Source organism: Paramormyrops kingsleyae, chromosome 20 (assembly GCF_048594095.1).
Source record: "Paramormyrops kingsleyae isolate MSU_618 chromosome 20, PKINGS_0.4, whole genome shotgun sequence".
In the NCBI taxonomy this organism is placed as follows: Eukaryota; Metazoa; Chordata; class Actinopteri; order Osteoglossiformes; family Mormyridae; genus Paramormyrops; species Paramormyrops kingsleyae.
In genome coordinates this window covers 11,367,915-11,382,168 of record NC_132816.1, presented here as the reverse complement: position 1 = coordinate 11,382,168, position 14,254 = coordinate 11,367,915, and the positions used below count along the sequence as shown (strand labels likewise).

Genomic DNA, 14,254 nt, shown 5'->3' with positions numbered 1-14,254 from the left:
TTAAAGCTATTTTTATTATATAGGCCTACGGTATCGCTAATTGCAGGTTTATTGTCACTCCGAATTTTTCGGAATCCTAGATTTATGTCCGTACTGCACCGTGTTTAAACGATAGATGGGTGACATAATCCAAGACCGTACAGATAATATAATTTTGCACTCCAACGAGTTCTACAACAAGAAAGTTTATCTTAGGCAATCCCTCGGCGCAGGGCAATCCCTCATACGCGTGTGTTTCACCATAAATATAAAAATTACGCAATATGGAAACGGCAGCCGCCGATAACAAGCATGCATGCTGAAATCCCTCGTAAGTAAATGGATGCGAGCTCATTATATTAAAAAGATTAATGCGGCGTAAACGCACATGAGCAGGGAAATATCTCCCCTATCTTGCCTCTAGGTTCCGCTGAGCTCCTCCCCCGTGTTGGGGGGCTTTCGTTTGATCAAATCCTTCAACTTGAACCGCTTCGCCCAATATCACTTTTTACAACAACGGCAACTGTAAACCCGCAACTTGCGAAGCGCTCTCTAATAGCACAATATATTAACAAAGGGGAAAAAGAGGAAGGGGATTAAATACTCTGTGTCATTCATTGCCAGCGGTAATGGAGAGACGGGTCAGATTGTGCCCAATTCGGCAAATGGCTTTTTGCTTCCAGCTTCTGATCTTGACCTCCTTCTTTATCATAACCAAGACGAATATAACTTGTAGATCTTGTCACCTCCCGGTTCGCCCGCGATCTAACGGGTTATTAGAATCACTTCAAGCGGAGAAATTTGCAACAGGCTCCGGAGGGGAAGTTATCAGAAATGGAGACGGGGCAGCTGGGTACGATCCTGCAAGTGATGAAACTCACCGGCGTGAATATCTGGGGGATCCTGACGATCGGCTCTCGGATCCCGGCGAGGACAGAAGCGGGCACCGAAAATGGACTACTGCCCTGAACCGTTTGGGAAAAGGACAGATGTCAGACGGAGAGAAAGTTTTCGACCTCGATATGAAAAACGAGAGAGGAAATAGTGGACGGAATACTATGTCTTCAGCAGTTGTAGGTAACAACATTGCCGATAGTTTGGGTGGCGGGGATCGCAGGCGCAGCGTTGGACTTTGGGGAGAATCGGACCGCGGGAGATGGTCACATTCATCCCCAAAGAAAGGTTCCCTGCCATCGGGCCAGCGCAGGAAGCGCAGCCCATCACTGCATAGATTCGTTCGCTCAGAATTGAGATTTAACAGTGAAGACAGACGGACGTCCAGCTCAAGACAGGACGAGCTGAAACTTACCAGCTCGACTTTCGCACTGACGGGAGACTCAACCCATAACCAAGCTATGGTGCACTGGTCAGGGCAGAATAGCAGCGTAAGTGATGCGCCTTTATTAATGCAGCATGATTCACTGACTCTCAGGTGTGGAAGCAAAGCCCCCCGAAAGTACAACACACCACGTTTAACTGGCGATGCTTCATATTTCTAAAAATGTCACTGACAGTCTAAGAAGATGAGATGGATATTTATGTGCGCGCAGAGTCAATCTTTCCCAACACCCGTCAACAACTGTTCATTGTTAACGGTATAGGCTCAGTCTTTGTCTTTAAATTTACAGCAGATTGAATGTTTTATTAGAAACATTTGAGTCATGTTTAAGACACAAAAGTTGCCTCATATAAAGTTTACATTAATCGGTTTCTTATTATAAACCTACTAGTAATTGTTATCAATTATGTCACGTTCACGTAGTCGCTGTCATACTAAGACATGCTGCTTGCATCTATCAAAATATTCACGGCTGATTAGACGTATCACTGATGCCCCCCGCTACTATAATCTACTCGAAATAATAATAATAATAATAATAATAATAATAATAATAATAATAATAATAATAATAATAATAATAGAAGGCATATTTCTCCAAGGGCGTGCTCGATGATGTTGCTCACTATTTAAAATAATAAATATCACTTAGCATCTCTCCTCCTCACGTTGCCCTTGAAAAGTGTTATGATACATGTGATAGCTACGTGTGTACGTGTATTGATTACTTCACTATGTAACATAGCACATAAAATACTGCTATATATTGCTTTTTCAAAAGGTAATTTTGGAAACTGATCAGCCGGAAACCCAATTTAATACACGATATACAGGTTCCCAACACTTTTTTATTTTATCTTTTATTTTTTGCATTCCCTCCAATCCTACGGTTTACTTATGCGTCAGGTAAATCCTTGGTGGCCGCATTTTTATCTTTCTGTTTTTCCCTGGATGCCTGGCGACGTGAAAAAATCTCACAACCGAAGTTGTAAGTATCAGGCGTGAAACACATTCCAGGGGATAAGAGTCTAAGCTACTCCACGTGTAGTTGAAATGTGACATTTGAAAATTCAAATATCGGCATCTTGGGGTACAATTAACAGATCATTATTCTGTGTATTGATTCAGATTTCTCCACCTTTTGGTCATGAAACTGGAATACAAACTTTGCACAAATCAAAAATAGATGTTACAGTACATTAAGTATGCAGTGTTTCTGCTATACCAAAATAGAACTCACTTGTGAGGTTTGTCACTTGCATAGCGCTTTATAAATGAGCACGTGCTTAAATTCCAGCATATGTATGTGTCATATAAGTGTTTAATATCAAATTAATATTGTGACTGTTAAGGCTTTTGAATTATCCTTTTCTGTGGCGCAAGGATTATCTTTTTAAAATGAAAAAGAAATCATTCAGTTTTACTTGTTGCAATGCCAAGTCTACATAAATAGTTGCGTGAACAATTTTTTGGGGGGCAACTTTTGACATACCTTTCAGATAATAATTCTCCTTTGTTATCTGACTGGCATCAAAGTGGTCACACTTTTAATCATACAAATCAAACAAAAACATATACTGACTGGAATCTCAACCAATACAACATACATTTGAAATATGAGTTATATTTTGTTTCTGCTCTGAGTAACAGAATGAGACCACTGATGCACTGCAGTCTGATGTAAACTCAAATCTCCTCCATGACCTTCAAAACCACCATGTCACTCAAACTGTTTTATAAATTGTTTCATTCAAATACTATCATCAGTTTATGAAAGAGATTGCAAGGTATTGATTTTCATTTCGATTTTAATTAAGTAGGATATTTCATCTATTCATTACTTAGAAAACTGAAATGTTTATGTCATGCTTTTTCAATTAGAATATGTGTAGTGTGTGTGTGTGTGTGTTTGTATATTATATACAACTTGCGTAACAGGCATGATGCCCATTACCATACATTGCAATAAAAACATTTTGTTTATCACAGTGATTTCCATTGTAATTCTACTGCTGAAACTAATGAATAACATATTTATTTCATGTTACTTTTTTAGTCAATACAGGCATGTAGTTAATGTGTTATTTGGAAGCAATTAGCAAGTAATGCCTTTATCCAGTTTTGTTAATTTGGTTCATTTTAATCCTTCATGAAACAAGTGTTTATTTAGATTGTTCTTTGTAACATTAAGACGAGACAGAACATTAGCATTAAGCCCATTCTAATTCACTCTTTATTGACCTCATCAGCATAATTTTAGGGAATTTCGAAAAAAAAATCTTTAAATCACGTGAGCTCCCTTCATTATGTTAAAAAGCTCAAAATTTTGTTATTCATTCCCTGGGGTTCCATTAAAATAAGCATATGTATTCAGTAAGTGTTCTATTTTCATATTTTCACTGGTATTCACAGCCATAAACCATTGTTCTTTTCCAGCTCATTTTATACAATGTTATTACTATAGGGTATGCATATTTTGGACACATAATATTAGAATTTTATATTAGCATCACCATTGTAGGTTACTTCTTAGTAAATGTAATGGCCATTTAAAGTGAGATGGTGCATTTGGCTGCTTTTGGCTTACTTAGTGGAGTCTGAAAACAAACTACCTGAAAGCAACTTGTCTCTGTTTGGGAAAACAGCCGTGCCCAGTTTGAACATGTTCGCAAATGAATACAATCCACTATATTTAAATGCACTCAAAATACATATTAATAGTAACAATATCCACATTATTTGTGCTGACTTGTACCTGATCCATTGCTATCCAGCATTGTTAAAGTGTGCAAATGACCTGCATTAAATAGGTGTGAATAGCGGACATGGCGGAATGGTATTCACCATATTCCCCACTGGGCCTACAAAATCTTCAGAGTAAAACAGTTATGTAACATTCTGAGCTATCCTGGAGGCTTAGTGGAGAGTGCTCTTACAGTACCTCAAACCACCAGGGTACATGATTTCATGTTCTTTCTGTGTTGTGTGGATCTGCATTCTGTTTTCTTGTTTCCTCCAGTAGTCAAAAGACATGTGGTTAGTTGAATATGTGTCTCTTAATGTCCCATGGTGTTTGTGTGCACATGCTCTGTAATTTACTGGCAGCCCATCCTGACGATTTCGCTGCCTGGGATAGGCTCCAGGCTCCCCATGTGACGATTTCGCTGCCTGGGATAGGCTCCAGGCTCCCCATGACCCTGTATTGAATAAGCAGTTGGAAGATGGATGGATGGATGGATGGATTTTTTTTTTCCCTTTTGACAGCTGATATTACATAGGGAGACTTTGGATGAGTTTGATTGGCCTGCATTTAATTCACCCAGCACTCAAGAACTATAGAGCAATTATTTTCCTTGATTATCCAAGCTTTCAGTATATTCAGAAATTAGGCCTACATGATATCTAATGAGCTTGAGCCTATATACCAATAGAACTACCACAGATCTGCTTCAAACATTCACTGACCATTGCCTAATTATATATTTTCTACATCATTTTAATTATATTGAGAGTTACATTACCTCCAGCCAGCACATTAGTATTATTTAATGAGCCCTGCTGCAAATGAAAATCGCTAAAATTTCCCTGGGTAATGAATCAAGTTATGAGGCTATCAGGGCTATAAAAACAAAAGTCTCACTATAGCTTAACATTTCCTGTGCCCTTGTACACTGTGTTTGATTACGGTGATATTTATACCGTTTCCCCACCTGATGGCAATCAAACAGCCTCTTAATTTATTTGTTCTCATTGCATACTTTCCACTTCAGTTATTTTAAGGTGACTCCATGCACCTGTTAAATTGCTTATATTTTTGTCTAGAAGGGAAAAAAATGGATCCTTTGCAAGTTAGGTTGTATCTACTGACATTACAACAGAATTTTGTAGACCTTTGATGGGTGTTACATTACCTTAATTTCAGAGATGGACAGTTCAGGTCTAGAAAGTAAAAATCCAGATCAAGATTTTGTGCCAGCCATCCAGTTCAGTACTTTATGACTTTGATTATTTATGCTCAGTTGGTTGGTTGAAACAAAATCTGGATTTTTACTTTCTGGACCTGAACTAATTTTTAAATACATTTGAATCCATGAGTGTGACCTAAATATCCTTTGTAAAGCATAATAACTAATATAGCTAATAATACTATTGGTCAAATAAAATGAATGCCTCGATATGTTAGATTCATATTATAATGATTTGGTGTTAAGCTTTTCACACCAAAGCAGCACAGAATCCGTGAATTATTTGCCTACTTTAGCGGGGCTTTGATATTGCCTCCCTCCCTGCTAAACAAATAATAAAATATCAGTCATGTTTGAAGAGCTCATCCACCAAATGTTGGACTGAAAACCAAACCATCTTGTACAAGTTTAATGCCAATCGTAGTAAATCATTCTGCGCAAAGCCCACTGATTGAACATCATCTGTTCAAATTCAACAACGTGCCACTTTATTTAATAGCTGAATTTTAGCCTGCCTTTAATTGATAAATACATTTGAAATACCTATATCTGCAGTTCTAATATTACAGCAGGCTTTCCAGGCTAAACAAGAGCATTTGTAAACATGACAATGGCAAAGCCTGCCAAAAAAAAGATCTAGTTTGAATATAACATATTTCTTACTTACAGGATCAGCATGTTGGTCAAAATATAACTACAAGTAAGAGATTCGATATGATACCGACAATAGTGGCTGTGTAACCTTGTGTTGAATCACGACTGAAATGCACCTGACATCCTGAATTGTATGTCCTGGCACATAACTTGAGACAATGCTGAATTTAGCTTGGGAATTGCGCATCTATTCTTATAGATACATGATATAAGACAATTAATAATAAATGATAAATTATGGCATACATGTAATTATATAATTATTTTTAAAAGCAATAAATGGAACATTAAGACGTAAGGCACGGCTACTTCAATATGTTTATATGTAGTAGGAGCATAGAGCGAATGTTGCTGGATGCATGAATACCTTTGTCTGTTTGAACTCCCGAGCTGGGAAACATTTTCTTTTTAAAGCTGCTATATAATGACACACAATGACAGCAGCAAGCCCAGGTGATGCGGGTTGACTGGCTTGTGGGAAGCTTGTGGACACACTGCAGCACCATTGCTCCCACAAGCTCTAAATGGATTTACTGCATGCATATAAGGAAGGGCATATTTTGCCAGATATTCCGCAGTGTTTATGTGAAATTACAACAAGTGAAATCAGTTTAATACATTCATGATAATATTTTTTATGTACCTGACCAAGATAAGCAATTGGTTGCTTGGTTGGTTAGTTGAATGGATGGATGGAATTCTCCTGTGCTTTTTAAAGGTCATTAAATGTCACTTACGTGACTTATAATCATAACAATAGCAATAATAATAATAGTCATAATTTAGTATTATCATTATTTAAGGCTCATGTACGGTTATTTAAAAAAATTCTGTTAAGTGATGTCTGTGGTTCTTAAAAAGAGTAGAATATTCACTTCATGGTCTCACTATTGAGCGTCCAAGGAGGTGCAACGAGGCCAATTGTAGTGGGCAGGCAGCCACCAATGCACATACAGGAGTGGCCATTTTTCACTTAGTTCATGCAGTTCTTTGGATGGTGACTGCACAATCAGCATTTATGCTGAAGTGCTGCTGGAAGCAGATGGCTTTCGTGAGATTGTCCACTCTACCTGTTCCCATTTTTATTATGAATGACCAGCAAGACCTCTGGTTATGGCTCCTCGGACACTGCGATGCAAAAGTTCTCAACGCCGCCGGTGGATGTCGATGAAGAAGCAGGACTTATGGTGCCATGCTTACTCCTGTCTCCCTTTTAATCATTGCCCTTATTGAATGAGGCCGTTGCTTCATTTTCATGCGCCACTGTGGTTATCCCTTGTATATGTAATGGATAGTTCCCACTGCCAAACAATTGCCCCTCATCTGCCGGGTTTGCAGAATCGCCGAGGTACTAATGAATGATAGATTATGCGATCAGTGACCTGTAATTTAGGGTGGGGCGGTGAGCGAAACTGCCTCATGGATGTAATGAGAATTCCTTCAGCTGGCTGCCTCTCTGCCGCCTCCTCGGGTGTCTCGCCTCGTGCCAGTGTCTCTTTATAGCTTAGAAGCTTTGTACTTCACTCCAGAGAGTGTTAACATGCCCAGGAGAAAAAACAGCGCATGAGCTGGGACAGTCATTTGCTAAGACACTGCTGTCATATGCTCAGATGCGAAATAAAAAGATTTTTATGCATAAAAGAACAACAAATATGCACTTTTTCATATTAGTGCATTAATGTTATTGATGTTAACTGATATTTATATGTTAATGCACTGATTTATTCTTGACCACTGCAAATTTATTGTTATGTAATATTCATCACATGGAGAATGCATAAAATACTAAGACTTAAAAAATGCATATGACAATAAATGACATAAATCATAACAAGACTGATAATTTTATTTATAGTGATAATTTTAAAAATGTAACAATTATGTATATAGTATTATTTATGAAGGCTGGATAACATAATATCAGCAGTTTAAAACTACATCTGGTCCCTGCATTTTTTTCCAAGAAAAAACGATTCAGTGTGTAACGATATAAAAGACGTGTAACAGTCGGACACAAAATCCGCCTGTCTGTTCTCTGTCGTCTGAAGGGAGATTGGTTGGTGTACACATTAGCAGCGTCCTAGCAGCTTTGCTCCTTTTGCAATTCAGATAGACAAGTTGAATTGTTGTTGCTGCCGAAAACATCGCCAGGGGTCTATTTAGCGGATTTCAAAAAAAAAAAAAAAAAAAGTTTAATCTAGCCACTGATCAGGTTCAGAACTGTATGGGCATTTTGGTGCTACAAATTGAATCCAGGGCAATCTGTAACCCTTAGGAATATGGCTGAAAGTGCAGATAAAAACGTCCCTTTCAATTGAAAACGGCACGTGCGGAGGGAAGAGATGAGATGCCGCTGAAGTTAACTGAGCAGGTCAATGGTGGCACAGAGACCGCAGGATGGAGTACGAGCCGGAGTAAGGCAGCAGTGAAGCCTCTAGCTCCAGCGTCATTTTATTGCAAACAGCGAGAATGTGTACGTATCAATTCAGAAGAAATGTGTTGAATCTATAGCCTCCCTGATTGTCCCGTTTAGGCTGATTGAAACAGAAAAAACAAGGAATCACGGTTCCAAAGTAACGATGTATGTGTGTGTATAATTCTCCAATTTAGATTTAGTGGAACAATAGAACTAGAGCAGCAGAATTTTAATATTTACAGTTTAATCGTGTATCATCCCTGGTGCCACGCCAATGTCTCTGAGTTAATTAATAAATCAACTAAATTTCAAGACCTTAAATATGAGGATGAGGATTTTGTATGTGTTCTTCCTGGAGCAAAGAGGAAAACAAACTTTAAAGAGAAACCTCTGGTGCTTTTTTCCCCAATTCTATTTCACCTACTGTAGATAACAGCAAGACCACTACAATACAAATAGGACAAGGCTTAGATACATTGATGTGATTTTCCTCATAAGAAATTATTTCTCCTACACTCCGAGAAAGCTCAGCTGGATCTAAATAATAGATCTTCACAAGGTCAAAGAAAAGTGTCTCTCGAGTTCCTTTTCAAGTAGCTCTGGACTATGTGATAAAGAGGTCACCTGAAGATGTGTGTTCTTATTTTTTGTCTGGTTTTATAGGTAGAAATTAGATAACCAGTCAATATCCTTAAGAATAAAAATTCAACTCTAAACATAATCAGCTGTGACCTGGCATATGTTGTTGTCAGAGCTTAAGTCAAACAAATCTGGCTTCATTCTCTTAGAAGACAGAATGGATTTCCATGGTTGAGTTAGTATTTTTTTGAGTTAGCCAGTTTTACTTTGACATTGTATGTTTCCCAGTTCCCTTTTGATAATTCAGCTGATATAGCACTAGACTGTAGAAGCATAAAGATTGACATCCTTAGGCTGCTGGTACAATTCTTACTCGAAGGAGCATGGATTTGTAGGGTGGTGTTTGGCTCCGTGTGTTAGGATGCTGTGCCTGTGATCAGATGGCTGCCGATTCAAATCCCAGTGTCATTGTAGTGATTTTGTCATTGGCCCCTTGAGCGAGGCCCTCAACCCCAAATGCTCTAGGAACTGACTGACACTGCTTTCTCAGTAATGCATTGCTTTAGATAAAAGTGTTTACTAAATGAATAATTGTGCTTATTACAACCAAATTGTGCAACCAAATGTCACTAAACTGATTTAATATGAGAATGTAAAATAAAACTCAAAATTGATATGAGTAATCACCGCAAAAGGATTATTTTTTGTGCTATGGAAGCATATCTCAGTTAATACCTCTTTGAAACTGTTCCACTGAAGCAGACTATCCTACATTAAAAATTAAACAAACAATTAAATCAATGTCCTTTGACTTACACTAATTCAGTATTTTTTATTGTACAGTAGATATCATGTGATTTAATGATGTATAAATGTAAGCTATCGCACTCCTTCAACTAAGAACTTTGTACAGTATGATAAGAAGCTCATTTGTCACACTGGCCAGCACAGATGGATAGATGTGTGGAAGGGACTGGTATCTCACTGAATCCAAACAGGTAAGGCAGTGTTTACCAATCTGCTCCTCAGGGACCTGCAGACAGTCCACGTTTTTGTATCTCCCAGCTCCTGATTGGGAGCTGGAAGGGAGCAAAAATGTGCATTGCCTGGCAGGGAGCTGGGAGGGAGCAAAAATGTGGACTGTCTGTGGGTCCCTGAGGACCGGGTTGGGAAACACTGAGATATGCTGTACACCTTACAGTTCTATTTATATAATGAATACCATGCTGGCTAGTCATGCAATTAACTTTTGTTTAATTCTGTTGACTCTCAGTCACTTTTCTAGTTTAATAAATCATCATTTGTTTCGGTTATCCTATGTTGACTCTTCCCCTTGAGGTGTCTGTAATCACAGTCTGCAATTCATCCACAGAATTTGATGGTTCACAATGCTTAACACACTGCAGGTTTCTTGGAATGACTAAAAGCCCATTCAGAAGTAATTATAACTTCAACATTAAGACAAAGGATGTATGTATACCTTGGTTCGTTTCATCTGTACTTGCTAATTAATTAAAATCATCATATTTGTCACACCACACCCAAGATGACAGTCTGTATTTCCCTATGAGAATTCTGGTTTAATTATAAATCATTGGGTTTAAACTTTTCTGTTTTCTCATTTATTTTACACGTGTTTTCAAATTCTTAAAATAACAAGTCAAGTCTTTTAAAAGGATAGTGATTTATTATTAACATTAAAGTGTGAAAAACGGCAAAGTGAATGAGAACTAAAAGCAGAATCACACCTCTACTTCAATTGGCCACTTTTAATCACACTGTTAACATTTATTGAAATTATCATCCAATCACCATAATAATAATAATAATAATAATAATAATAATAAACAATGATAATCATCAGCATCATCATTATAATTATTATTTTAATAAGAATTTTTTTATTTACCTTTTGTTGCATTTTAAGGTAATTTTCATTGAGGTGTTCTTCACAAAGACCATATTCTATACTTCAACAAAAAGGTATTTCCCAAGATAAAGTAATAATATCTAGATAGGTTATGTTACCCATTGGTTAAACTGTTCCATGATTATAAATATAATCATAATTAAGCAGGTTATAATGTTCAATAAAATTGACAATTAATATATTTTCAACACCACTGAAAGCTGTATTCGAAACACATTAACGAATCAAAGGAAAACTAATTTATAACGAGAAATTTTTAAATGTACAGATAAATGCCATGTTCAGTCTTTAACAAACAGGCACCTATGTATGCAGTGTATTTTGTGGTCTACTTGTAAACACTCTGCGATGCTTTCTTTAGATATCTATGTACAGTCATGCATTTTAGAAATGACTCTTCATGGAGAATAAACAGCTCTGTTACGTCATCTGGCATGCAGGCTGCACCCAGGAAAATCTCATTTGATTATCAAGCTGCTCAAACAGTGACAACATCTGATAAGCAGGGCACCTGAGTGGAAGTTATGCTTGTTAGGCAGAATTTAGCTTGCATATTTACTCTTGGATAATTGAAAGAAGTTGACAGTTGTTGTAACTTGTTTTATAATAAAAATGCTTGTAAAAATTGTATTAATATTTCTAATCTAAATAATGAAATGCAATTGAACAATAATCTCAAATATATTATATCCTCCAAAAACCCAATTTTTTGTAATCTATTCCTGAAAGCTATACATGTGTAATATTGCATTTGCCTTATTTCATAAAGAAAAACAAAATAGTCCTTCCATTACATGATTCTTAAAATAAACTGATACAAAGAATCACAGACGCTGGAATTAAGATGTACATTAATTATGCTACTGTTGAAAAGGCTATTTAGTGTTTTCTTCCAGATTTTAATTCAAGTCAGGTGAAGTAGAATCTATTAACAGATTGAGGTAAAGCGCCATTAATATTAAATGAGGGTTTATGAAAAAAAAATCTCTGGAAAGCAACATCAAACAGAAAGGGGAAGGGACCTGAAATCAAAGCCAGGTGTACATTACTATGTTAATGAAATCGTGTCCAAATATGTCCTTTCTTTATGAATTGTAAGTGGCGAATATGGTAATACACATATGCGCGCTGGAAGAAGCTGATGTAAAGATCTTTCTGGTGTTTTGACATTTCTGTTGGTTTCTTATTGTTTTTTTTGTTGCATATTTTTGTGTGAATTTCATTTGGAGACAGTTTGTCAGATGGGCTCACTGAACATATTGCAGTGTAAAAAGCATTTGTCTAGTATATTTTCAGTGGTGTTCATTTAAGATATAAACACTGAAGTGCAGGGAGCAGTTCTGCTTGGCAGAGACCATCTGCATGGAACAGCTCTAAAAGATGTGCCTGAGACAGATGAAGACATCTGGACATACCTGCTGCATCTGTTGGTCTCTAAGCACATTTCCATCAATCCTCTTAACATCAGTAAATGACACTGACGGCTTCAGCTGACTCCTTGATCAGCTAGTTGTCGGTGTTTTATAAATGTTTATTTTTCCCAATAAATCTGGTATTTGGCATTTGCTACACTGAAACAACATTGGGTAATTAGGGCCATCATTCTCCCTGTCACCGTTCTACACGTGGCTGCATGCTGTTGCATATTAATTTAGGTCTGGAGGAATGTTTGAATTGGCTGTAGTTTTTTTTTTGTTGTTGTTGTAATCTGGAGAGCAAGCCTAGAATGGGAGTGCAGGTGGTAGAATGACAGATTGAACTAGTGTTTGAGTACAACAGGCATAGCTCATTAGTATTTCAGGTGTTGCAATTGAGTAGCGGGATCAGGTGTAATTAATTCATCCACTCAATTGCAGGATACTCCATAGAGATTACTGGGGACTTGTACACTGACGTCTGCCGTCACTGACTTGTAGTGGAAAGATATCAGCCTAGACTAGACAAAAAGTGTGCTGGTCATGCTCAATTGAGTACTTGTCTCGATGCATTACAACCTTCATATTTCTTTGTGCAACTCAGAAACACTATCTGAGAGAAATAGATACACCACTTCAAAGGATTTTCTAGCATCAGCTGTGTGTACATATGCATGAGTGTTTATGCAGTGTCTGAAGATATGCAAAGCATTTAATAATGTTCTTGCATTGTTTAACAGAAATGGTAGTGGAAAGAATTCATATTAGCTGTCAAAGCTCAAATTATATTCAAGTTCAACTAACACATTCAGCTTACTGAACAACTTCAATGTCTGCAATAATTCCACACTGTACTGTATTTACTTCAGAATTTTATGAGGCCAGGGTTGCAGGTTTTGTGCTAACACTGTTATGGACCAAATCAGCCCCGAACCCCCCCTATAAACACATGGTTCCCCCAGAATATTGTTGGGGACGAGTCCCTATATCCATACCCGAGTCTACGCCCTTGTATGAGGCCCAGATAACATCCTTTGAATGTATAGGCTAAACACTGATTATTTTCATAATTACTGTATGAAGTTGACCATACTGTATGTCCTCATTTTCACAGACTTTTTCCCAGACCTAAAATGCCTGAAATGTTCAGGATTTCTCTTTGTTTCATGTTGACATTTACTTTCTACAGTCAGAATACTTCCTGTGTGAATAATTGCGTTGCTTTGAGGACCCTCTTAATGTCCTGTCTTGGATGTTCATTTTTGTGAGAAGCAAAATAAGGGTTGTGTCCTAATGCAGACTGTGCATGTGACAGTAGCTACTTAGAAAACAAGTAAAGTTACTGTTTGCTGACTCTCACACAGTGATTCACTAATTTAAATGATTTGAGTAATGAATGTGTGAGCAGACTGACATTTCATCCACCCTGACCTAGTTCCCTTTGCTCCATGGGAGAGATCCTGCCTCCACTTCCACACCCCTGCTCAGGATAAGTGGTTGGAAAAGAGCTGGATGGATGGATGGAATGATGGAGAAACTATTCTTATGATCTTTGTAAAAGTTTTTATTTAATTGTTCAACCTTATCCTTCCACCCGTCAGTCTGTCTCTTGAAATTGCCTTTTTGAATGTAGAACATTAATCATATTTAACTTTGTCATTGCATCATTTTATGGTGTCAATACAGACGTTGTGATTTACAAATCGAAGGGATTGTTAATCTGTTATTTAAGAAATGCCTGTTTCATTATGCTGTCTCTGTCGGAAAGTAAATTGATGTACAATATTGTTTATTCCTTTAATTTAATATGTGTGCAAATTGTAAAAAGGAGGGTTGCACATGACGTCACATGGTACTATGCACACTAAGCTAAAGCTGCCATCCGCCATATTGGTGCAATCTCAAGAGAAAATTATGCCGAGAGGAAATTAAACAGCAGTAGAATTTGCAGAGTAATTTTTGAAGGGGTAAGAATAA

At 37.3% G+C, this 14,254-nt stretch overlaps 1 protein-coding gene across 2 annotated transcripts in view; it reads left to right on the top strand.

Annotated features, from left to right (window-relative positions):
- Positions 1 to 371: 371 nt before the first annotated feature.
- The window catches only part of sorcs1 (sortilin-related VPS10 domain containing receptor 1), a 120,599-nt gene continuing 106,716 nt past the window's right edge, over positions 372 to 14,254 (top strand). For both annotated transcript variants that reach the window (XR_002836549.2, XM_023798746.2), the window contains exon 1: positions 372 to 1,364. Coding sequence is in view for 1 of the 2 variants with exons in the window: in XM_023798746.2 (XP_023654514.1) it covers positions 609 to 1,364 (756 nt within the window). In the remaining variant the exon portion in view is untranslated. The remainder of the gene's footprint in view (positions 1,365 to 14,254) is intronic.